This window comes from Psittacula echo (assembly GCF_963264785.1).
Source record: "Psittacula echo genome assembly, chromosome: 4".
Classification (NCBI taxonomy): domain Eukaryota; kingdom Metazoa; phylum Chordata; class Aves; order Psittaciformes; family Psittacidae; genus Psittacula; species Psittacula echo.
In genome coordinates, this window is record NC_137738.1 from 77,598,263 (window position 1) to 77,624,494 (window position 26,232).

At 38.1% G+C, this 26,232-nt stretch overlaps 1 protein-coding gene across 1 annotated transcript in view; it reads right to left on the reverse strand.

Annotated features, from left to right (window-relative positions):
* COL19A1 (collagen type XIX alpha 1 chain) overlaps nucleotides 1–26,232 on the reverse strand; it is a gene marked incomplete at its 5' end in the record, with an annotated part of 182,861 nt that overhangs the window by 114,275 nt on the left and 42,354 nt on the right. The window contains 2 exons of the mRNA XM_080617064.1: nucleotides 7,621–7,665; nucleotides 11,472–11,525. Coding sequence (XP_080473190.1) covers nucleotides 7,621–7,665; nucleotides 11,472–11,525 — 99 coding nt within the window. The remainder of the gene's footprint in view (nucleotides 1–7,620; nucleotides 7,666–11,471; nucleotides 11,526–26,232) is intronic.

Below are 26,232 nucleotides of genomic sequence, written 5' to 3' on the forward strand. Positions count from 1 at the left end.
AAACTCAATATAGGTATGATAAGACAAAATGACATGACAAAAGGACAAATGAAGTTCAATGTAGTTATATTTAAAATGATGAGGACAGTAAAATCCTTATGCTTGTGTCGTGGTTTAAGCCCAGGCCGTAAATCAGAACCACGCAGTCTACTTCCCCCCCCCACTCCCCAGAGGGATGGGGAGGAGAATCGAAAGAATGTAACTCCCACGGGTTGAGATAAGAACAGTCCAGTAACTCAGGTATAACACAAATCACTACTGCTGCCACCAATAATAATAATGATAAGAGAAATAACAAGGGAAGAAAATATGATACCGCTCGCCGGAAAAGAGCCTGACCGAAAAGAGGACGTGCCCTTCCGGGTAGCTCCCAGTTACATCCCCGGGCATGACGTGCTGTGGTATGGAATACCTCTTTGGCTAGTTTGGGTCAGGTGTCCTGTCCCTGCTTCCTCCGGCCCCTCCTCCTCCCTGGCAGAGCATGAGACTCACAAAGTCCTTGGTCAGTCTAAACATCAGTGTTATCAGCTCTGTTCCGAGGCTGAAAGTCAAAAACACAGTGCTGCAACAGCTACTAAGAAGGAGAAAAACTGACTGCTACTGCTGAACCCAGGACAGCTTGAGATGCAGCCATAACATCCGTGAATACAGTCACAGTTTCCTAAATGCAATGACTGCCAATGGTTTGAAAGAACCAACAGTGAGATCTCGAGGCCACACTCAAAGCTAATGAGAGGTAAAAAGGTATTTCTATGTGAGGAGGTATTAGAAAGGCATAGAGAACAAAGTGAAGAATTTCTCTGTGATACAATATTCACTGAATATTCTCTATTGTGTTTAAACACTATAATACAACTCAAAAACATCCAGAGGCAGCTAGTAAGGATGACCAAATACAGAACAGTTTACATAGTAGGAGATATTAAGACGGTACTCCTCAATATGGAAGAGATAGCTCAGGAATGCATGCAAGATGCTTATTGATTCTTGACTGATACTGAAAAGGAGAACAGGAATCTTCCAACAGAAGAAGTAGGGAACACCAAACTAAATTAAGAGGAAGCAGGTCCCAAGTAAACAAAAGGAAGTGGTTCTTCAAACACAAAAGATAAACGGCATAATTCCTCACCGCAGGATATTGCAGATGCCTAAAGTTTACATGAATTCAAGGGAAAACTTCACTCACTAATGGTGGAGAAGTCCATTGAGGGCTACTAAATTCATTGAAAACATCTGTCTAGGATTGCAATCTCATAATTGGAGCCTGGAAGAGCACATGGGGAGAAGCACTGTACTTGCTCACTTTGTCCTTATGCTTTTCTGTGGGCACCATTTCTGGCTGTCAGAAGCAGGATGCTGGGTGTGATGAACCTTTAATCTGACCAAATGAGTATGTGCAAGTGAATTAAACAATGATAGATGTTGGGACCTGCAAGTTGGTCATCTACATCATTAAATTAATAGACCCCAGCTGTGAAGGTCTCTTGCAGACATTTCAGTTAATCTAATTAGCATTACCCCATATAATAGCCTAGAATAGGCTAGGGACTATTCCAAATATAGTTTACTGAATTTATTCTTCTAATCTTTTGTTCAGACTGAAGCATTCGTAGCCGAATTTACAGTTGACAAATAGAAGTGCTGTACTAATAGACAGGAGGTAATTTTTTAGTAGTTTTAATTATAGACCTTTAAGCTTCATTACTGTCATCTATCCATGAGTAATAGCTTCTATTTTTCTAGTAGATTGGAAACTTCCCCAGTAACTTGAGCTCTTACGTGGGCCAGTTTCAATACTGAGATTTATGGTACAGACATCAAAATATTAGAATAAGTAAATAATGACTAACTTCAACTAGCAACTTAGAAAGGAAAGGTGATTCCTTTTCCTTTACTTATGCTCATTTAAGAAAAACATATTGAAGACTGTGAAATTTTACAGACTACACCTGGGGACACACTGGATGTTTATAGTCTTGTGTGTTCTGAATGGATGGAAGACAGCGGAGTATTTTTATCAGGTGTGATAGGATGAAGTACAAAATGCTGAACCTCCAGGAAATCTTCTTGACACTAAGTTCTATTAAGAAATTTCTTCTCAAGGAAATAGAGGAAGCCCTGTTTCCTGGAATAATTCAAATTGCACTTCACAAAATAGTAAATATATACAAAGAACATCCTGCGTTTAGAAGAAAATGAAGCAGATGACAATTTTTTCTACATTTATGCTGGACAAACCCCAGACTACTCCTCTCTTCTTACATGTATACAGTGGCAAAAGCACGATCAAAACATACAAAAAGTAAAGATAAAAGGATGAAACTGGAAATAATGAATGACTATCACTATGGTTTTACTCCCAAAGTTTCCCTTAGTCTAATACATCCAAATTTTTTATTTATATCATTTTACTGAGAAATATAAATCAAATAATTACAGTGAAATAATAACTTTAGCAAAGATCAAGTGTTTACAACTGCATATCACAGTACATGTACTGCTACATAGCTCAGCTTCAATGACATCCTGTTTCAAAATCCTCTATTTCAAGTGTGAGATGGGAGGGAAATATGCTTTATAAAGGAAAGCACCAAGTCAAGGAAAACTGCAATTGAAGAGTCCCTCTCCAGAGCACAGCCATCCTTGTACTCTACCACTCACAACTTTTGAGTCTTCAAAGACATCAACTAGTACTGAGATTTAGTCTACATAACAGCATACCTTACTTGCCTCCGAGTTAAACCAGAAGGGATTCAGCTAGGGGAACTGCCACAGCTCATATGAATGGAGCTGTGATCAGACAACTCAACAGCTGCATGGCAATTTTAATAGTAATAAAATTTTTAGATCCTCCTTTTTTGGTACTTAAATTTTGAAGACACCCTTAGATTTCATTTATGTTGAACAATTTATTTTGTAACTATCTGTATGGTAGGGTTTCAGTAATCCTAAGGTAAAACCAGTGAATGCATACATACCCATCATCCAAGCAACCATGTGCAACGTAACCCAAACAAGTGTTCTATAAGAGTTTCTGTAAGGAAGACTGCATCAGCTGACAGACGATTGGATATTTAAGGAAGGGCACTGGTCATCTCTAGATATGATGTTCCAAAACAAGAGTGTGTGAACGTATATACACATCTTAAAAAAAGAAATCTGTCTATAACATATTCTAGTGTACAATATTGGTCCATACTGTAAATTAAATGTACATTCCAATCCCACCCCTGCCAACATTTAAACAAAACCTCAATCAAACAAAAATAGACTAGACTATTATAGTTTTTTATTATTCTCCAAATTATAAATCCACATAAAACCACAGAAATCAGAAAAATATCACATGCATGTTCACTGTTTCTAAAATTAAAGGATAACCGAGACTGGACATGACCTCAAAAGGGGTCTCTAGTCCAACCTCATGCTCCAAGCAGTGTTCAGCTATGGGGTCCGGGCCAGGTTGCTCAGGGCTGGTCTTGAAAACCACATGGAAAAGAGACTGCACAACCACATTGGCAACCTATTCCAGAGCTTTACTGTCCTGCATCAGAAAAGTATTAACTAAGCATTAAAAACAAACAAGGATATATGTTGAAAAAGAAATGGTCTTGCTGTTCTCTGTGCTTATCCAATTAGGCATCAGTGTGATACCTTGCATAATTTTGATGCTATTAACTGAAAATGGTAAAATCATTTAAGACAAATCTGATCATCTGCATTTGCATGAAGCAAGCCTTTCTTTAGTTTTTTTCCCTTTTCTGTAACTTGGATAAAAACTGCAGACCACCAGAAAAGAAAATAACTTGTACAACAATCAACAGTGTTAAAATTAAAAACCTTTACCCAATGGGTACACAGCATTTTCCTTACTTCACTTTCAGCTCATTGCTTTGTACTCATTACAGACACAGCAAATATACCACTTTCTTCCTCTTTACGGCAGTGTTACGTATTTGAGGACTGTTTACATATTTCTTTTCAGCTGACTCTAAGTAATCTTCATTCATACCATCCTTCCTCAAAGGGTGTATGTTCCTGAACACCACCCATTCTCAGTGCTCTCAAAATGCTTTAAGTTGAAGCCTTATCAGTACCAAATAGGACTATTCAATCAGTGTTGCAGCCAATATTTCACTTCAAAACATCCTAAAGTCTTTCATTTGCAACTGCCTGACTGCATTTATGTGTGCTCAGCTTCTTATCCAAACAATCCTCAGGTTTTAATTTCTGAGTAGATACTATTTGATTTGGGGTTTTTTGCAGCTCATTTTTTCTCCCCCACAGGTTGCACTTGTTACTTCAGCATTGGATTCTTTTTTTTTTTTTTTCAGGCTACATTTCTGATTTGCCAAGAACATTCTGAATTTTAAAGCTTTCTTCTAGTTATTATCAGTCCCTCCTGATCGCCTATAATTATAAAGTATGACACTCATCCTTTCTATCCTATACCATAAAATTACAATTCTGAACAGATTACAATTAACTACGATTAGGTTGAGGATAGATCCATATGATAAAGTCTGACTTCCTGGCAGCAAACCAATGAAAACTGCTCTCAGCATACACTTTATCTGTCATGCTATTGAAGGGTAGGCCAATGTTTTTGTTGCAGCTATTAGACTTAAGAAAATGTCATTATTTAAGTAACAAAAAGAAAACAGAATACAAAGGAGAATTTAAATAATATTTACAGCAACAGTATATTTCCCATGGAGGGAAAACTTGCAGCGTAACACCTCCATACACAGTCTGTAGCTTCTGTTACCACTACTGGCTTCTGTAAGAGCAAACCAAGTTCAACCAAGACCAAAAGAAAAGGAGGAAGGCAAAACAAGACTTCTGGATTCCTCAAGGAGAACCAAGCATGACAAAGAAACCTTTAAACTGCCTAAAGATTCTCCCTAAATAGTTTAAATTGTAGATGCTTCCTCTAATTTACATACAGTCACTCACTTTCACCTCAGTTGCCTACATCTCTTTGGTGTCCCCAGAGCTCGCTCTGCCAAAGTAGCTTGTGGTACAATAAAAGCCATGGTCAACTTGTTTGGTTTGATGAACCAAAAGGTATAAGACTGAATTGGTTTGAAGCATTTAATCCCATGGAATGATATGGTCACCAAAACAAAAATACAGGATTGTTCATTTTGATGTACTTCTGCAGAGTTTGGAATGGCAAATATCCCATGTTTAGGCAGCTGTGTCTCATGCTAGGTGATATGCAAGACAGGGCATGCAAATACTATCTTGTTCCTTAATATGCAATATAAGGCAGTTTTTTGTATTAGGAAAAAAATCAAATTTAGGTTCCAAGCTTTTTAATCATGCTTTTTATGCAAAAATTATTACAACTATTTTATTTTGTGATGCTATGTTAAAATGCAAAGGTGTTGATACATTTTTAATGCTGGAGTTCAGTAACTGGAAACTCTGCATTGTTGCTTTTTAATAATTATTTGAATTAAGGCTCAATTGAGTAACTGCTAAAGCCCAGGCTAAGACCTACTTCCCATAGCTTAAACCACACTCCTTCCTCACAAGTCATGATGTGTAGCTTCTCATGAGACTGCCCTAAATTATTCTTGAGTAATCACTGGCAAATAAAGATCCTTCCACTTGTTTATTTTGCTTTTATTTTAAGGATAGCTGAATACATTAATAGTTACACTGGAAATACTTTTAAATTGGTCCAAATGTGCTGACTCAGCTCCCACATAACAAAAATGTGACTACCAGTGGTTCAGTCATTTTATCTCTGCCTTAAAATAAAGGAAATCAAGCAACGAGAGTGGCAGCAACAGCTGGAACCACGTGCCTGTGTCCAAACACAATTTACTCATAAAACTCAGGGAAAGCACAGCACAGCTGCACAGCAATTATGACCAAAAAAAACCAAAAAGGAAGAAAAAAATCCACAAGCCCTTCAGAACTGATGAATAATGATACCACCAAGGAAATAAGATCTGTTGGTGGAGTTACAAACACTCAAGCTTAACAAGTGGGTTTTTTCAGAGGCTGAATCTTCACATTATAAATGCTTGTTGCTATGGATTCTGGTTTTTACTTCTGATACTTCTTCCTTCCTGGTTACTAGAACACTTTCTTCTAAAAAACCCTCATAAATCTTAAAACTGCTTAAATTCTGTTAATCCGTAGCATGCTTTCTTTAAAAATATGAACACTGTAAAGCTGGCTGACACTTTTGAGGAGTGGGTGAGTGAATATATCCATATCCAAAACAGCCCAACTCACAGATATAGTGAACATTTTAAATTCAGAAGCTGCCACCTATTCTCCGTTTTCTTCATCCTAAATATCACCAGAATAGCAGTATGTGTTTTTCCTCATCTTTATGGCACACAGAAGCAGAAATGCTTGTCTGCACCTTTTTCAGACAGTCAGCTGAAACACAGAGAGTCTTAATTCAGGTTGCCTAATCCAAATCAACCAAAACTATAAACCGAGAGTCTTAATTCAGGTTGCCTAATCCAAATCAACCAAAACTAGTGAAAAAGCAGTAACCAGGCAGCAACATGGTTAGAAGCTGAAGTTTCAACATAAACTATCACCATCATTACTTTAATTCCTATTAGGTAATCAAAGAACAGTGGTTTTCCTTCCACTTGTCCCTCAACACATACTTGCCTTGGATGACCTGTGAAGACCTACTTGTCTGGAGCCACAAAAGATTAGGTTGCATTATCTAAAGCAACCCATTATTCTGTCAGCCAAGACAGCCTTCCATGGGGCCAGTTTAGTTCCCATTTTAATATACAAGCTCTTGAACTATTCCTGGCCCCTGGAAAGCACCTACAATTAGGACAAGCTGCCTCAAGCTCCATTTCCTATACCCACTGCTAAAGAACAAGGAAAGGCTTTTCCTAGAATTTATGTCTTATGGCTGCTGGAAGACTAAGAATGTCCTTAGGGCAACACACAAGTCCATTAGGCAAAGAGACTAAACTTCAAGTCTGAAAAAGAGGTAAATGCACTTGCATTCAGCTTGGGCACTGGCAGTCAAGTCAATTCACTGAGTCGCATGCAGGAGACAAACCTCATGTTAACTACTGTGTAGGCACACAGAAGTATACAAATGAAAATTAACCTTTCTAAATTAGCAGTTAGTTATGCTGTAGCAAATGTAAAATTTTGATATTGCAGTAAAATTATGTTCTTAGGAAAAAATGTGTAAAACATTTACTACTAACAATCAACACAGCAAGTTGTAAAAAAGTACATTTTTAATGTACAAAAGCAGTAATTAAGTACTATAAATGCCTACACATCATCTTATGATACATTTCATACTGTATAAACAAACATTTACTAGTTACCATAGAAACAAGAGAGCAGTAAACATCACTGGAGTCCAGTGGCTATGGTTCTGTTAGGCTTCATTATTCAATCTTTTCTTAAAAAAATCAAGTATTTCTAAAATAAGCACTGATCTCACTGATTAATGTGCATAAAAACGTCTTTGTTCTTAAGCATTTGCATAGCAAACAATACAAATATTATTCATGAAAGAGTCAAGGAACACCTTCAGAAAAAGCTCTGCTTGCTTGGCCTTATATCAAATTTTTAAGTTGAAAAAACTGTGACACAGACAAAATAATTTACCTTTTCTCCTTCTTCACCTTTACTACCAGCAAAGCCACGTTCACCCTGGAACAAAAACAGTAAACTAAAAATCTCAGACCTAAACACTCTTCAAATAATTTAATTCTTTAAAATAGTTTTATTGCATTGGGGTTTTATTATGGGATTAAAACAGAAGAAATTATTTAGATACTGATTGTCGCTTATTCAAAAAGGTGTGAAACCTCTGTGAAAAACCTCTATGAAAAATAGACATGGTTTTCCACTGTTTTGTTGATAACAGTCAAACATTTTTCCATTCAGCCTAAGTAATCTTCTTGGATTCTTGTTCTGACACTGACACTAAACTTGTTCGTTACAGTTCTTCTGTTCTTCTGTAGAACCAGTTTTAATACACTTTTTGCTATTCATAACTTCATTTTAATGTTGAAATATGACTAGTCAGCTGTGAAGGTTTACAAAACCCAGAACAATTCAGAAAAAGATACAGATATAATTTACAGAAAGCTCATTCCTTTCACTTTAAAACCCATATCTAACTACTACAAAAAACACCCCAACAAACAAACAGACAAACAAAAAACCAAAACCAAACAACACACAACAAAAAAACACAGGAGTGAATTTTGAAATATTAACTCAAGCTTATCAGATTAAACTATTTATTTGATATTTTTTCAATAAAAAGACCTGTTATAATGTTCTTTCAGCTCCAATTTTATAATTTAGCTCAGAAGAAGATCCTAATGCACAAGCTTACTATGTTAATGTCTTAGTCAAATAGTCTGCAACCTGGCTATATTATAACTAGAATAAATGCTCTTCCTGATGTACTGGCCATGTTCTTGCTAAGGCAGCCCAAGATGCTGGCCTTCTCCACCACAAGGACACCCAGCAGAACTCCAACTCCTTTTCTGTAGAGCTGCTTTCTAGAAATTTAGAACCTAGAGTGCACTGTTGCATGAGTCTGTTTCCTTCAGAAAGGCACGACCTCATGTTTGCCTCTGCTTAATTTCATGGGTTCTGCCATTAGTTCATTTCTCCAGCATGTTGAGGTCCCACTGAATATCATTCTTGTCGTACCTTCCAGTGCACTGACTACTTTCCTATATTTGCTAACATCCACGAACATGCTGAGAATCCATCATCTAGGTAATTAATAAGACACTAAATAATACTGGCCCCAGTCTCACTCCACGAGGGATGACACTACTTACTACATAGCAGGTGGACTGTACAGCAGTTATTCCACCCTTGAGCCCACCAATCCAACTGATCTTCCACCACCTTACTGTCCATTTATCCAGTCTGTATTTCACAGATTTGACTACAATGATATGACTGGAGACTGTGCCAAAAGCCTGGCTGAAGTCAAGGTATACAACGTCCACTGATGTCCCCTAATGCACACAGTCACCAGAGCAGGCAATGACATTGGTCAGGCATGATTTATTCTTGGTGATAAAAACAGAGGTGAGGCTGACTGGCCTGCAGTTCCACGGATCCTTCTTGAAGATGAAAGTGATGTTTGTCTGTTTCCAATCATCCAAAATCTCACCTAGTAATCATGATCTTTTGATAATGACAGACGGCAGCCTTGCAATCTATCAGCCAGCTCCCTCTGCACCCCCAGATGCATACTGTTTGGTATCTTGCAAATGTCCAAGTAGCTTAAATGCTCCTTAACACTCTTTTCCCCTTCAGTGGGCAATGGCTCATTCTCATACACTCTGCTAGGAGGTTTAAGTAACCTGGGAGGCCTGAAGGCAAACTTTGTTAGTGAAAACCAAAGCAAAAAAAGCATCAGGTACACTCAGCCTTTTCCACATCCCCGACTCCATTAAGGAGTGGGTCAACATTTTCTTCAGCCTCGTTTTTTATCTACAGATGCAGTTAACAGAATTCCTTTATGCTGAACCTCAAATCCCTTATTAGTTGCAATTCCAGATGAATTTTTGGCTTCCTAACTCCTTTGCCACGTGCTCTGGCAATGTTTCTGTATTCCTGCTGGTAGCTCATCCTTGCTTCCACTGTTTACTTCCTCTTTGTGTGTGATCTCACTCAGAAGCTCCTTATTCATCCATGCTGACCTTCTGCCATGGTCACTCAACTCCCTTTACATCACTGTAGACTGTTCTTGGGATTTTAGGAATCTGTCCTTGAAGACCAGCCAGCTAGGCTCCTTATGTCTGCAGGACAGTCTTGATCACTCCTTGGCCTTCTCTTCGCCAGACTCAATAAAGTACTTTGAAACTCTCCTCAAAGGTCTTGTTTTCTAAGGCCCTGAACATACCCTAGCTCCCTGTGGACCCTCTCTGGTTTCTCCACACCTCTTAAAGTATTGAGGGTGAAAGCACACACACCCCCCTCGCCAAACATGACACAGCATTCCAGATGCAGCACCACCAAGCAAAGGGGGGAAAATATCTTACCCTGATCTGCCAGCTTCAGATTTTACTATCATTGTCCAATACGTGGTTCACTTTCTCCCCAGTAGGAGAGAAAGTGAACCACTGTTAGCTCATAATTCAGCCTCACGTCCGCCTCCAGGTCATTTTCAGAAATGCTGCTGCTCAACCAGTATGTTCTCTGCCTATACCTAAGTATGGGGTGATAAAGTAACTTGTTTTTCAGAAAGTGTCCAGATTTTTTGCACAGATTTGAATTTAAAATAAATAGTACAAATTAGAGGGAATAAGAAATACAGTCAAAAGAAAGCATACAGAAAGTAGTTTAGGTAATTTCCACTTGACAGTATTAAAATATAACAATATTTGCCACTGGTAAGTTACTTCAAAGAACCTGAATGTTGCAGAAATAAAAACGTGGAAGTTGCAAAATAGCACATTTATGACTGACTTTAATTCTCTTCTCTGTGGCAGAATTCTCATAGTAAGCTAGGCAAAACATTTCACACAAGCTTTTTCATGGACAATCACTGATTACTTGTCCTGATACTGCAAGATTGCAGATCTGATTTTCGATGTTTTAAATACGCCTGCCATACAAGTCAATGAGATCCTGGCTTTGAACTTATAAATTGATAGATTGTGGTAAGCATGTTGCAGAACTCAGTGCTGGCTACCTCATCTGCAGAAAATAAGTTCCTTCCTTCCCTCCGTGATGTATTACAGGAAGTATCTGCCATAAATGTACACAAATCAGGCCTTCACATCAAGGTCATGCTGCAGAACCCTTTCTTGAAATTTTAGCATGAACAAAATAATGTGGAGTTTTATGTGTAGTCCCTTAATTTGTGGAAGTAGCAGAACAATTTCCCCTCCAGTTTTCTAAAAGGAATTAGCTGGGCAGACATATGTGACACTGAGGCTTCATTCCAAATACTTACAATTAAACACAGCTGCAACCAACAGAAACAAAATCTGGCCATGAAAAGACTAAGGCAACTTGAACAAATATTACCAGCAAGGTTTATAATACAGATATCACTTTTTGCAAGTTCTGTCCTTCCTACAATATTCCACCTCTGGAGAGGAGCAAAAGACTCACATGCAAGAATGGAAGAAGCGGCGCCATCCCTCATCTCATTTTGCTGAGATCATGAGACTCTCAAATTTCAAATTTTTGAATCTGCTACCTTGTGGCTGGAAAGACCTGCACAGTTCTGAGGCTTAGGCAACTGCTCTTAATGCAAAATGATGCTGATAGGCAGGTTTGTGCCACCTCAGCACACACACTTTAGAAACTGATACTAAAGTTCCTCTGTCACGTTATACAACTCACAAATTGGATATGTAATTCAAGTGCAATTTATGTAGATATTGGACAGGTGAAAAAGGATGTCGAGAGTAAAAATGCATAAAGTGACACTGGTTTTTTGTCGTAGGTGGTGGTTTATTTATTTATTTTACCTTGGAACCAATAAGACCAGGTATGCCAGGAGCACCTACTAAGCCAGCTTCCCCCTGAAACAAAATGTACATAGCCATCATGTTACAGACCTAACTCACGAGTGAACTAAATTAAGAGAAAAAGACATCTGGACATGTATTGCCTCTCATTCCTTTTCTACAGAAGAGTTGAATTATCTCTAGGTTTGTTTATATCTGTTGACTTTTATTTGGTTAAAATACATTTCACTTTCAAAATATTATGTAATTAACAATTACAGGTTATTTAATTATGCATCAGCTGTAGATTGCTTCAGTTTGGATCCCATGAGAATCTTTCTTAAGTTTTATTTCAGGCCCTGATTCAGAAAAAAAATACTTGAGAGGACACTTGCATACTACTCAAGTACCTGAAATCCCAACAAGGGTGCCACATTCTTCAAGTATCTCCCTAAATCTTATTAGGTACTTGAGATCACAGGGATCTATGCTTAAACTGCTAGGTCCCACAGGGAGTTGTACATACTAAGCTGACTGCTGGATTCTAGGCTCTGCTCAAAGCGGAGTTTCGTACCTTTCCCTGAACTCCAGGAGACTGCCCAACCTATTGGGCAGGAGGAAATACATATCTTGGTCCTATGCAATGAAGCAGACAAAAAATTTGTTTCTCCTTCTTCCTAAGTGCATGTTCTGTGTATGCTGTTAAATTACTGCCTCCTCTACCCCAGGGCAAAATAAGTGAGCTATATAGCTGACTGTTAGTCATTCCCTGACCCACAAATGACTTTCTCCTTGCATCGCCTGTGAAAATTTATCTGATTTGGGTTTGTAAATTCCATTCAACAAACCAGATACTTAAAAGTTATGCTCAACAACTAAGCATAAGTAAAAAGCACCTTGTTAATAAAAAATGTTTTTAAAGGTAACTATCCAAGCTGAGTAACATAGTAAACTTCACCTTCAATATCTGAATAAGGACAAGTTGAGCGAAAGAGAAAAATATAAATCAGTATCTCTGAGTTGAAAGCTATAGAGAATGCAATTCTGCATTTACTACAGGGATTTCTAAGAAAAGATATAGTTAAAAACCTAATATTATCTTGTTTAAATTAAAATATAAAATATTGTAGCAGCTTCCTTTTCCATTCCTTCTTAGCGAAGCATGTTAAACAGTTACAGACCTAGTGAGAACTAGGCTGTGCCACTGAAAGCTAAGAAGAACCACCATCTATCTACATGAAATATGCCACAGTGAAGTACATTAATTTTGGTCTCAATAAATCTAAAGTTACTGAGTTAAGTTCTAATAGAAGAATTCACCCTTGTTCATATTACTTCAAGTGGGAACTTAGAAGACTTACTAAAGGAATCTAAAATCAAATGCTTTCTCCATTCAATCCATGGGTGTTAATTCCTGGATAGAAGTTTGCCCTTGTAACTCGCACACTATCCAATTCAGTTGTCTAGCCAAGCCAGGATTCAGCCACAAAATAAAGTTTTGAAAGTTCACTTGTTTGATTCCAAGCCAAGCAAGAGACGAATGCCTTCCAGACACAAAAAAAGAACAGAGACAAAGGAAAAACTCCAACCCCTCTTAACAAGAAAAAGAGACAATAAAAGAACAATTACTCATCAAAATGATACAAGTAATTAATCAAATAAATACAAAGCACTGATGATCTAGAACAATTAAAATACAGCTTAAAATAGCTTGTTAAAATGGAATTTTTCTAACTCTACTCATGATAGAGTTTCCAACATCTTCATTCCAGCTCCCCTCTGCAAAAATTAGATGCTAGCATGCTGGGGAAAAAAATCTAATTAATTATTACAAGTAATCCTCAGCCCTTCATTTTCTCTAGATTTACAGCATGAATTCAGAAAAATTTTTCATCATTAACATTTACCCAATAATATTTCATCTTCCCTGCTATACTGGAGCAGTGTAAACTAGAAAAAAAACCCACATTCACTGTTGTGGTTTGTTGCCAGATTTTTTTTTGTGGAGACAAGCCACAGATGTTTTGCCTTGCACTGTTTAATCAGCGATATATAAATGCTTATCCCTTCAACACAATGCAAAAATAACCTCCTAGATCAATACCAATTCTTATAAAATCTAAAGTGATTGATATTGTGGTGGCTTTAAATATTTTGGAAATGAGCAGTGTATTTATAATCAGAGTTTTTAATATATTTATCATTTATTGATTACGCAGTTTGTAATTATAATGCAACACCCTATAAAATTAGAGATTCAGTTTATACCTAAGGATTTTTAAGTTAGAGTAAGACACTGTATCTGTGTACCTAGAAACTTTCTTCAAATGCATCTACATTCATTTTTAACACCCTGATTTCCACATTTAGGTATTTTTAGCCCCCTAAATAAGAGACTTCCAGATTAAAAAAAAAAAAAAAAAAAGAGGCTATATTAACATACAAATATGTGACCTTTATTAGGTGCCCTGGATACTTGCAGTGCCAAACAATAGGGTGCCAAAAATTAAAAAAAAAAAAAAAAAAAAAAGGGGGAGAAATTTGTTATCAATAACTGGGAACATGTTTTGGCATTTGGAACATTTTAGGCATTAATATGATTTATATTGCCCAACATGCAGGAACTTAATTATATTCTCTTCAAGGCTGGGAAAGAGAAATCATTTCAGTAAAACACTTTATGCATTTTTCAGATATGATTTTGCAAAATTAAAACAAAACAAATAAAACAAAAAAAAACCCCAACCCAAAACCACCAAGAAACAGTCAGATGCTTCTGCAACCTCAAGATGAAAACCAAATATTTTCCTCTTTATTTTTAAATTTACTAGGACACTGCCAGGAGCTTGATTTACAGAACAGTCTTGGTACTCTGGGGTTACTAGGAAGGAAACTCATCTCAATAGACGTAAAATCAGCATGGTCAAACACTACTTACTGTTTTGATAATTTATGGATATGTGCCTTCCATTACCCTGAGAATGCCAGACCCTTGGAATAATCTAATAGGCCGATATTTTAAAATGAAGGCAACTATTTTTAGCATTGCAGAAATGGAGTGTAATGTTCAAGAATGTACTGTCAGAGGGCTCGAGCAGCATCTCTCCTGTGAAGCACATACCAAGCCAGTCCAGAGCCACCAGCAAGGGCAGAGCTTTGTCTTTAACAAATAAAAATCCCACATCAATTACACTCCATTATGTGACACCTTCCTTAGCCTACTTCAATACTTCCTTATTTCTTTAATCAGGCTCCTGTAAAAGGTTAGGATCACCTGATAGAATATTAATGACATAAAAATATATTCAGCTGATATTTGCCAAGACTTGCCCCATGAATCTCCTGGATTAGTCATGAGTTTCTGCTAACATGACATTTTGGGTCCTAATTATCCTTTCGATCCCACTTGGTTACTGCTGAATTACCAGTACACTTGCTGAGTACTTGCTTAGTGCTATCCTTGATCCATGTGAGGAAGCATAAAATCCTCTCTTGAAATAACCTGATGAAGGGCTTGTGACAGGTATATTGTTTCCTTTGCTCTGTCCTGCTTCAAGAGGACAAGCAGCCCCAGCAGAGCAGGTACATCATGGTTTGGCCAAAGGGATGAAGGCTGGTCAGAGGACTCTTGTGTCCTTGTGATCAGGGCTCCTGTGGCTTTTTTTTCCAGTTGCTCAAAAGAAAGGCCAATAAGAAAGCCCTATAGTACTCAATTGCATCTCATAATATAATCTGAGGTCAGGAGGTATCAATTTTTCCTCATTCCCAAACCTTCCTGATATCGACCTTCAGGAAAAGGCTGACCAGCCTATCTGTTCAGGCAACTAGACGTTAATGCAGTCCGAATTAAACACTTGAAAATGTAGGTTTTGGTGCTTTGCTTGCAAACTAATGAATCAGCAGCCAGACACAGCTCAGAGCTTCAAAGAACACGGCCACAGGGCTCTTAACTCCAGACTGCACTCTCTTTAGTTGGCATTGTTTCCTTTTGTATTATTAGCATGTCTTAAAAAGCAGGCAATTCACACCATTTCTATACTCAAATACATAGAACACACATTTCACAAATAAATTGCCTAAGACAAAATTCTGTGTCTATATTTTGCTCTCATCAATTTTTTAGACATAACATGAGAACTCAGAGAAGTTGGTCTGAAAAAACTAGAATGAAAAGATCACTCCATTTGTTTTCATGCATAACTACATGCTGCAGGTTGGCATATTGCCTTTTTTAATTTTAGTTTTGAAATCTGACAATGAACTGACTGAAGCCTTTATGATAGATGCCGAGGAGCTGTTTTTATACCCTCAAGAAAAGTATGAGCAGGAGAGCCTCCACTGTCAGTAGGTGTTCTTTCTGCATTTGGCAAAACACAAGTGGAATTCACTGCTATCACATGTCCTTGAAGAAGTGACAACTGCTGCCTTCTTGACCTTCATCAAGAATCATAAAATTGTTTAGGTTGAAAAAGACCTTTAAGATCATCAAGTTCAACCATTAACATAGCACTGCCAAGTTAACCACTAAACCATGTCCCTAAGTGCCATGTCTACATGTCTTAAATATCTCTAGGGATGGTGATTCAATGACTTCCCTGGGGAGTCTGTTCCAAAGTTTGACAACCCTTTCTATGAAGAATTTTTTCCTCCCCTGGAAAAATTTAAACCTCCTTTGGCACAATTTGAGGCTGTTTCCTCTTGACCTATTACTTCTTACTTGGGAGAAGAGACCGACACCCACTTCCCTACAACCTTTCAGGCAGCTGTAGAGAGTGAAAGGTCCCCCCCAAGACTCCATTCTTCAGCCTGAACAAACCCAGTTCCCCCAGCTCTAAACTTGTGCTCTCAAACCTTCACCAGCTTTGTTGCTTTTCTTTGGACACACTCCAGTACTTCAATGTCTCTCTTATAGTGAGGGGGGTAAACTGAACACAGGATTCCAGGTACAGCCTCACCAGTGCTGAGTATAAGGGAATGATCACTTCCCTAGTTGTGTCACCTGAGGCAACACAATAGAAAAAATTTTGAAGTGATGTTATACTCACGGATAACTAATTGATTTTTGTAACTATGTCTTTTCTCCCTTACAGTAGGTCAGTCAAAAGAAATTGCCTGACACACCATCTATTGATTTGTTGTTAATCCAGCCATAACATGGCATTAAAGCAAATCTAAACTTAAAGTGTCAGCAGAAGTGGAAATTTATCTAATTGGCCTTGCTAAAATAATATTCGAAATGCAATAATGTTAAATATAACTTAAAACACATTATCCAGTATTAATGAAATGCCAAGGTCTTTTCAAAATAACAAAATACGTTATGACTACTATATTCACCGTAATAATTGGAGCCCCAAGCCTATATTAGGAAGGTAAACAGCACTGGTCAACCTCTTAGATGTCAGCAGCTATTCATTAATGCAGGAATTATCATCATCATCCATTTCCAGAACCTGAAAATTCAGGAGGCAGATTCTCAGGTAGTAAAAATGCTGGTTTACACTAACAAAGATCTGTCCCACAGACCATTAAATACGAAAAAAACAAACAAAACCAACCAAACAAATTAAAAACAGTAGCAAAACCAAGGATTTAAGGTGAATCAAAAATAAACAGGCCTCATATTGACTGGAATTTCTAATCTAGGAACTCACAGGAGTACTTTTTCTGAAATACCATGTTGGTGTGCTTCTTTAACTGCAAACCTCCTATAAACTACTGATAAATAAAGCAGTTTACAATACAATTTCCACTTGGAAGTTTAAGACTTTGCCAAGAAATGTATCTCCTCACTTCAAAAACAATGCCTTTTGACATTTGATGTATTTTGAAGGTGGGCTAGTATTTGGATGAAGTGGATATACCAGCTACGTTACTAGGACTCCAACAGACAGCGTCTGACCTGTGAGTCTGAGGTCATTGGATCTACTGTTAGCACAGGAGGCCTAGGATTTGATCCCTGAAGGTAAATCTCCAGGTGTACCCCATTACTGTAAATTCTGAGCAGCTTCTTGAAGAACAGTGACATCTCGGCCTAGTAGAGTTGTAACTTTCCCTTTCAGGCCCTTTTCTTAACCTCTTTGAGGCTCATTAGCTGACTCGATATACCACATCTGGGATGTCTGACCGAGAAAGCAAGCTAGCCCACTATTCAAAGGACACAGAATCTCTGCGTGAGTTTCTAATCATCCTTTCACTAAAACTGAGTTTATTTAGAGAAGCAACACTACTCTGACAGCCATTTCTCTGGCTTCATTCCTTCCTCATTCTTCTGAGGTTCAGCAGCAGAAGTACTGCCGGTACACTATATTCTAGAGGGTGGTATTTCTTTTGGCTATTTCACAGCACTGGCATTATCACCCTGTCACAGCAAAGAGCCACACATTCTTGTTAACAGTTTCCGTAGTCTCACCTTCTTCCACCTCAGAGATTTTTTTACTAGGAAAGAAAAATGCTCAGATAAAAGCATGAAGAAATGGGACAGGGAGGGGAAGAGCTGGCAAACTGGACATAGTCACTGTTAAATTACACATCCCACTGGCTAAAGCTCTCAGAGTTCACATTAATCAAGGATGATTTATAAGAGCATCCTGATACTCTACTATTTCCACAGCTGGTTTTGCCAGCAGCTGCTATTATGGCACTAACAAATGCCACAAAGATCATTAATTTCTTCCACTCCCAGTTATTAAAAGAAAACAAAAACCCCAAACTGTAATTAAATAAACAGGCCACAGTTGAGACAATCTCTCTCCAATTATGCAGTGTGCTGTTATGTAGCTTACAGCAAAATCAATAGGGAATAGCATTGTACACCACTTATTCTCATCTGTTCAGTAGTTTCCCACCCTCACTCTTTCCTCACGGCCTTGGGTGCATTTCAGTCAATATTGTATCACTTCTGGGCAGCGAATTTCTTTTACTTCAGGCTTGTGTGTGCTATACTGTACAAGATAGTCCTTCTCACATTATGGGAAGACACAGGAACACAGAGTGGAACAGCCATATGCCAGAAATCTGTCATTATCCTTCCATGCATACTCTTCAAGGGAATTTTCATTCTAAGGAGTGGACAGCTAAATAAATATTTCTTGAGGTCTTACTGTCAACGGCTATAAATAAAAATGTTTTGCCTCTTCCATTTGTAAAGGTAGCAGATTGCAACTATTAAATAATTCAACTATGGATTAATTTCTCCTATTTTGTATCTTTCTTATTACAAACTAAAATGATGTTATCTTCAGTTATAAGGGAAAATCAGAAGAACTGCCATTCACAACATAAGGGAAGCACAGTGACAGCGGTGTTAATTCTGCAGAAAAAGCATCAGCTGACTAGCTTCCTAGTATCTATAACAGAAAAATCTGGCTGGCGTGAGGTACTTGTTAAATACAAATCAAACACCTGTCAACCAACTGGGCCCCGTGTGTCACTGCTGAGCCATCTGCAGAAACACACCCTGTGCCAGTTGCTTTACTTAGCGTGGCCTGGGAACAAGAATCCATTAGACAGAAAGTCAACAGTGGAATTAACAGCACTTTTTCTTTTAGTGCCCTTCCACTTACTTGTTTGACTTCTTGTGTTTCTATTTTTGGGAGACTCATGCCAGAGTCACAGTGCTGACTGCTGGTTAGACAAGACTTGGCCCAGCCTCAGCGTGTCACATTGATTTAATCGATTCAGACTTGAAACATACAGTACGGATCTTATGTGTTGATAAAGACTGGATAGCAGTGGGAATCGGGAAAAAAAAAAACAAAACCCACAATATTCTGTTTTGCAATACCTACAAAAAATCTCACGACGTGAACAAAAAGCAGTTTCTATGTCCAGCAACTTGGTATCTATGAGTTAAAAAACCCCAATTTGCATGGAATTCAGAATATAAACCCTCCATTATAATTTTAAAAGTCTTTTTGGGAAGTATATTCATTGACATTAAAAATGCCCATCTGAGGTGGAGTTACTTAAATAATTGTATGCATAATACATCCCATGCACCAATAAAAAGGCAAAGGACAGTTAAAAGTTAATAGGTCATGAGCCACAGCACTCAAGAATATAATCTATAACCTCTGTATAATTTGTACCACATATAATTTCCTACTACATGAAACTAATTTTTTTAACTCTCATACACTACTTGTATTAAAAGCTGTTAGTCAAGGAGAAAATACTGTTATATATAAATTAAATGAAGTACAGTAGCAAAGGTATCCAAAATTATCCTAATATAGATTAACAATTAATCAGACCCAAAATCTATTATTTGAAGTCTAATATCTTAATTCCTCAAAAGATGACAAGCAAAACTAAGCAAAACATGTCAGACAAGCTGTACAATGCTGCAGTACAGCAAGTACAGTGAGAAAGTTCCTTCCTCCCCAGTTAGCCACCCCCTGCAACACACCCCTACCAACTTTTACAACATTAAGTCTTGTTATAATGGATATTTTTCTTAAAGCCATACTTTCTGATGAGATGTGAAAAGCTCAGAATATTATTTTAAACCCAACAGTCTCTAACCCTCACTTTCTAGCCCTGAAAGGCGGAAAAATAAAATCTATATGCCACAGGAATCTCACAGAAAGAGCCCAGTAAATACAATTTACGAACAATTGAAGAAGAATCTTCCAGCCTGCCCCTGCCCTTTCAAAGTTGTAAGGTCCTGACTGAGGCTTCTGAAACGGAGTTAAGAATCCCAGAGCCAGGCAGGCTCACAGCTAGAGTATTCATGAATCTCTGATTAAGGAACAAAGAGCTGCATTTAACAACCACATTATTTAACAACCACATTATTTCTCACTTCCACGTTACATAACACGCTAACAAAAGCCTGTCCTGCATGGCACCGTGCCACCCTCGGTTTTGCTCCCAACAGCCCAGACCCCTAATAAAATGGATGGTGACCTCTGGTTTCTTTGGCCACACCTCACATCACAATAGCGGCTGCTGCATGCCGGAGCCCCGTGACCGGCCAAGTTCTGGTGGTTATTACAGTTTCATTGCAAATACCAAAGGGTATAACCTTCCACCCCCACCCTTATCTCACCAGTGTCACTTGCCTGAAGTAGCCCATGGCTTTGATGCCGAGCAATACAAGCATTAGCATCTGGCTCTTAAAACACATTTGCACTTCTGTTCTACTGAGATGTACTAATCTGATTTTGAGCAAACCACAAGAGGACAGAAGACAATGCCACGGCTTTCCTCAAATGGGCTAGCTGACAGACTGAAGCATAATTTCCCCCTCCCCTAAAAAAGCGATGAATCTTTAATTAAAAATGAAGTCTCTGCTCACCAACAGCACACAGTCTACAGCAGTCACTAATACACCATTCCTTCCAGAATGGAAATAACACCCAAGCAGTGTCACTGCACACAAGGTAATTTGATGCCATGGAGCTTTCTATCGAGAACCAAACTGAACTGCTGTCGTTTAGCTTTAGGAATTGAAAAACGAGGGAGCTCAACAGTTCCTGGAGTTACGAACTGCAAAAATCACCTAATAAGGCAAAAATAAGTCCAGCACAGCAGACAGCTCTCTGGAATCAAATTTATGATCAAAGGCTATTCAAAACACTTCCTTCTAACTCTAAGGAGAGAGTGAGAGCAAGCAAGAACTATACATGCTAAAGCTATGAAACAAATTTTGGAAAACGTAATGCTCTAAAGTGTATTTGTCCAGTAAGATTTTTAGAAATCACATATATGTATCAGACAGCTATTGAGAGCTACTGCTTTCGTATTCATCCATCTCTCAAAATCAGGTATGTCTTAATTATACACAAAGATATCACTGAAAACACAGAATACAAAACTCATACCAAATTTGTTGCAGTAATAGACAGTGTCCAACTGCCTGATTTCCAACAGCCAGTAATTCATAAACTCAAAGCTTTAAACTTAGTGGTAATAAAATTTCCAATTGGAAAAGCAGTCTTTATTTTTTGAGGCTAATCTAAGTACTTGTTTACCCACAAACTCCTAGTTTTTAGATATCTGCACCACATTTCATATTAAAATGCTTTTTTGGCTTTACATTCTTACAGCTCACAATTCCACTTTGAAAAGCTGTTAAATACTTTTTCCTGTGTTAGCGATTTTACTCTTTTTATCTCTTTTGGAGACTCCAGAGTAAAGCAGTACAAGGATTTTTCAAAAGTTGCATAACTTGTAAAATTTTTGTCCATGCCTGACCTAAAAATACTGAAATACAACTGAGCAATGACAGGAGCTCAGAAATTGGACGGCACTGAACAAAAGACAGACAAATTGAGTAAGATGGCTTTAAGCAGTACCTATCCAGTGCTCCACATGCATTTTTGGAAGCTTTCTCAGAGATTCCGATAAGCTACTTCAGAAATATCCTGACCCCCGTCAAGAATCTGTGCAGCACACGAAATATGAAGGCACTGTGTCCAGAGATTTTTCAAGACAGCTGCAAGGAAAAGACTGCATTACTGTAACCTCAACACCAATAGCTCCTCAGATTTGTATATTTGCATGAGTGATTGGCGCTCCAGGAGTTCATGCTGAGCTGGCATAAAAGGCCATATACCATTGGTTCTTCTGAAAAGTCAGATGCGCTTTGGAAAATTCTAGACAGAGTTTCCATGGTCTAGCTGGAGCTATAGGGAAAGCAGGTCAATGGTCACAAGGATCTTCATGATGACACAATTTGATTTGGATGTACATTTAACAAGTTTCCAGTTGTGGATTTTATGACATAGCTGGCCCTGAAGATCTGACTCCACAGTATGGAGGTGGGTATTGAAAGCATCTCTGAAAGTAATTTAAAGTCACATGCTATATTAGCAGGCTATCTATTTTTTTCCCCAACTTTTAACTTAATGTATATATACTTAAATCATATTGGAAGTCAAATGGACATTTCTAAGCTATGCTTTATACTAAGCTTCTGAATTCAACTTCTTCTCTAAAAAAAAAAAAAAAAAAAGAACCCAAAACCTTACACCGTAGCAGTTTTCAAACTCATGTTCTCAGGTACCACTAAAGGAAAGGGGAGCTCTTTCCACCAGGCAGTGCAAAGTAGGCTGTTCAGGAAGTGTTAACATGCCGCTTTGGTGTGGCACACATACCACAAATATTATTTATATCTTGTTTTGGAAACCCTTTTACTAATAATTTTTTACCCGTACCAGGTACAAAAAGAACCCTCTTAATTACAAAAGGGTAATAGAATTTAACAAGAATAAAAGTATCAATGCTGGGTTTCAGAGTCAGTTAAAACTGAACACAAAACACTGATAGTGAATTTGATAAAACTGAACTTACAGATAACCATCTCCAGGTTAAATGAGAAAAATACCATCAGAAACAACACAATATATTCTAGTCCTGCTACCTTCTGGCTTACAAAATGTATGAGTTCATGCACACTTTGTTGGGTCCTTGCCACAAACCCTAGAATGGTTTGGTTAGGAAGCGACCTTAAAGCTCACCTAGTTCCAAACCACGTGCTCCAGGCACAGACACCTTCCACTAGACCAGGTTGCTCAAAGCCCTGTCCAGCCTGGCCTTGAAAACTGACAGAGATGGGGCAGCCACAGCTTCTCTAGGCCAAATGGCTCAGTGCCTCATCACCCTCACAGGAAAGAATTTCTTCTCAATATCTAAATCTAGCCTCTTCTAGTTTAAAGCCTGCAAAAGCTTTCAAACCTTGTCCTGTCACTACATGCTCTTGCAAAAGTCACTCTCCAGATTTGTTGTAGGGTCCCTTTAGGTACTGGAAGGCTGCTATAAGGTCTCCCCAGAGCCTTCTCCAGGCTGAATAACCCCAAAGAACATGCAAGCGAACAAAAGGAACAATCCTTTTACAGATATAATCCTTTAGAGATACCTACTGTATCTTCATGTAAACCCAGTTCATGGCTCCTGAAGTACAAATCACATTCATACAGTTGATAGAGCTCTTGAAATGTACACTCCGGCTTTTTTTTTCCCCGTCTAGTCTGACTTTGAATATAAACCTAAGTTGTGTAGTGATAAACATTGTTTTTATTCATATAAGCATTTCTTTCTCCTTTCAGTCTGTCTAAACTGTTTATTTTATTAATACACTGCAGGAGCACCCATACAGTGCAGTAGCAAATGCACAGCATACTGAGTATTTCCTTGCCTCTTCAGGCCTACTGTGCAAAACCAGCTATTTTAAAAAGCTTACTTGATACATTTACTACTTTAGGCTGTCTGTTCATAACCTAGATTGTGAAAAATTAGGCAAGAAACTACAACAGTAAAGCTAAGGTATTTGAAAGTCACATATTAAAAGTCAATGGTGTCACAAGTATTTCACAAAATGTCATTTAAGAAACATAGATGCATTATTTCTATCACTATAAACTGCATGCAACAAACCACCAGAAAGCTATCACTGTGGAGGTTTGGATAAAGAGGAACACACAAAACCAGTTTAGTTTGGTAAGTCTTCTGTATTTTCTGAATTACATTTCTGGCTACATTGGTTTTATTTTTCAGAATGTAGTGACTGAGGAAGAAGAAAAGGTATTTTCATAATAGGAAAATATAGCCAAATATGGGCTGGCCAAGAACAAAGCCAATTACTCACCTTCAGCAGCTTGAGTCTTTGAGCCTTGCTGCCATCCACACATTCTCAGAAGCTTAAGAGCTTTTCAGCTAGCAGGACCCATATAACACCCATGAGCCATAACTTGGCAAGGGGCTTAGTACTTCATATTAAAGTACATGCCATGGTGGCACCCTCTCTCTCAGAACCAGGAACTATTCCACTAAACTTTTTAAGTACACAGAGTTCAACCACCGCCTAAAATGTGATATGTCAAAACAATTGAGTGGTGCATCTTGACTGCCAAGGCATCACAGACCAGCAAAAAAACCCCCACCCAACCCCAAAGAAGACTACATCACTTAGCATCCAGGACATAAACTTTCAATTTGGAGCTTCATTGTCATGGCATTATAGACCCAGAAGCAAAGTGAAGGGAAGGATTTGAGATATTCAAGTGTCAGCTGAGTGACACAAGAAGGTAACAGAACTAATCAAGTCTACAGAAACAGGCCTTCTAATAACCAAGCTGATCTCATTCTAAGGTAAACTTCTAAAATAGGTCAAATGAACTGATACTGTTGCTTACTCATAGCAACCTGAGTGAGATCTTCCATGTATTTATTCTCTCAACCTTTCCCCAAGCAAATAAGCGTCAGCAATGGAATATTGCAGTGGACAGGTTTTGGGTGGATCAGAAAGAATGCCTCTGCTCTCTGAAGCCTCAAACTGCATCTACATAACAAATAATTGTATTGTTTCTTTTTTCTTTTTCCTGTTTCTAACTAGTGACTCAGGGGGCAGATCTGCACAAAGCTCAGACAATCACAGTGCAGAAAAAAATAATAATAGCCATATCAGTCAAACAAATATAACATCTCCAACGTTTGTTGGATAATGCATACTGAAGGGTTTAAGAGGACAAACAAGCATCAGTAACTCCGTAGAATGCTCTCCCAGCGTAGCACAGTCTGTACCTCAACTTCCTGAAAAGTAGGCTACGCCTTTGTATATAACAGTGCCTGAAGGATTTTTATTCTTTTGCTTTATTCAGTTGTCATAGAATCTATGCACATTGTTAGCATCCAGAACCTCCCAGAAAAAGGAGCACAAAAATAACAGACGCACAAAAGTTTACACAGCTCTTGATGCATCAACTGAGAGACAGAACACGTTGACACTATTCACAACACAAGGAAAACAAAGTGATTCTACCTCCAGAAAGGAGCTAGTAATTCCACATGACACTGTACTACTCTGCACAGACACGACAACTCTGGCTAAGCAGAAGCTGGGTGGCTGCATCTTGGTTTCTTCATCTAGCTATGCTTATCCAAAATATTTTGCCTTTTCTTTTTTTCTTTTTTTTTTTTTTTTTCTTCTAAGCAGCTTTTGGGTTTGCCAGTTTCAGATTCCACAGTAGTTTATTTTAAATTTGCAACAATGGCATGGCTTTTATGTGTCTGAATTAAAAGAGTTACGATCTTCAGGAAAAGCACAGTGACTTGATATTAAATATGATCTGACTGTTGAGCCTTACATAAACTAACAGAAGCTTTGGGATTTGGTCTGACAGTGAATCTGCAAGGCACTAAGCAAAAAAACCCAAACAGTATTAACCATGGAAACTGTAATAATAACTTGCACTGGAAAGAAATTTAGCTTAGTAACTTTAAAGAATGGTAACATCAGAGAAGGAGCTACAGAAAGAGCCAAGGGAAAACAAAGCTTCATTCCAGATCAATCTCATTCAATTTACAATGTTTTACAATAACTCCTTCCACTAATTCACATCTGGGAGCACAACAAAGTAAAAGCTGCCTGGCTGGGTCAAATAGACGGTTTCTCTAGTCAAGTATATGACTACAGTTTTAGCAACAACAGATGCCTACAGAAAAGTATAACCACAGGGAAACCATAAAGACTTCTCCAGTGGGTTTCCCAGACTTCAGTGTCTTGGTGCTCAAGAACTTTCAGACAAGCAGCAGTGTCTGTCTAACACACTCCATGGATTTTTCTTCTATCAACTTCCTAATAAATTTTCAGACTGATCAAACCCTCTGGCAGAGTATTCAAACTGTAGTCATATAATAGGAAGAACGAACCCTTTCTAACCTTTATGAACTTGCTATCAGACAGCTTTGATGCCCCAGTTCACACACTGAAAAGGAAAGTAAAATAAATAAATAGATTCCTATTAGTCTTTCCTGTTCCATTCATGATTGTACAGAG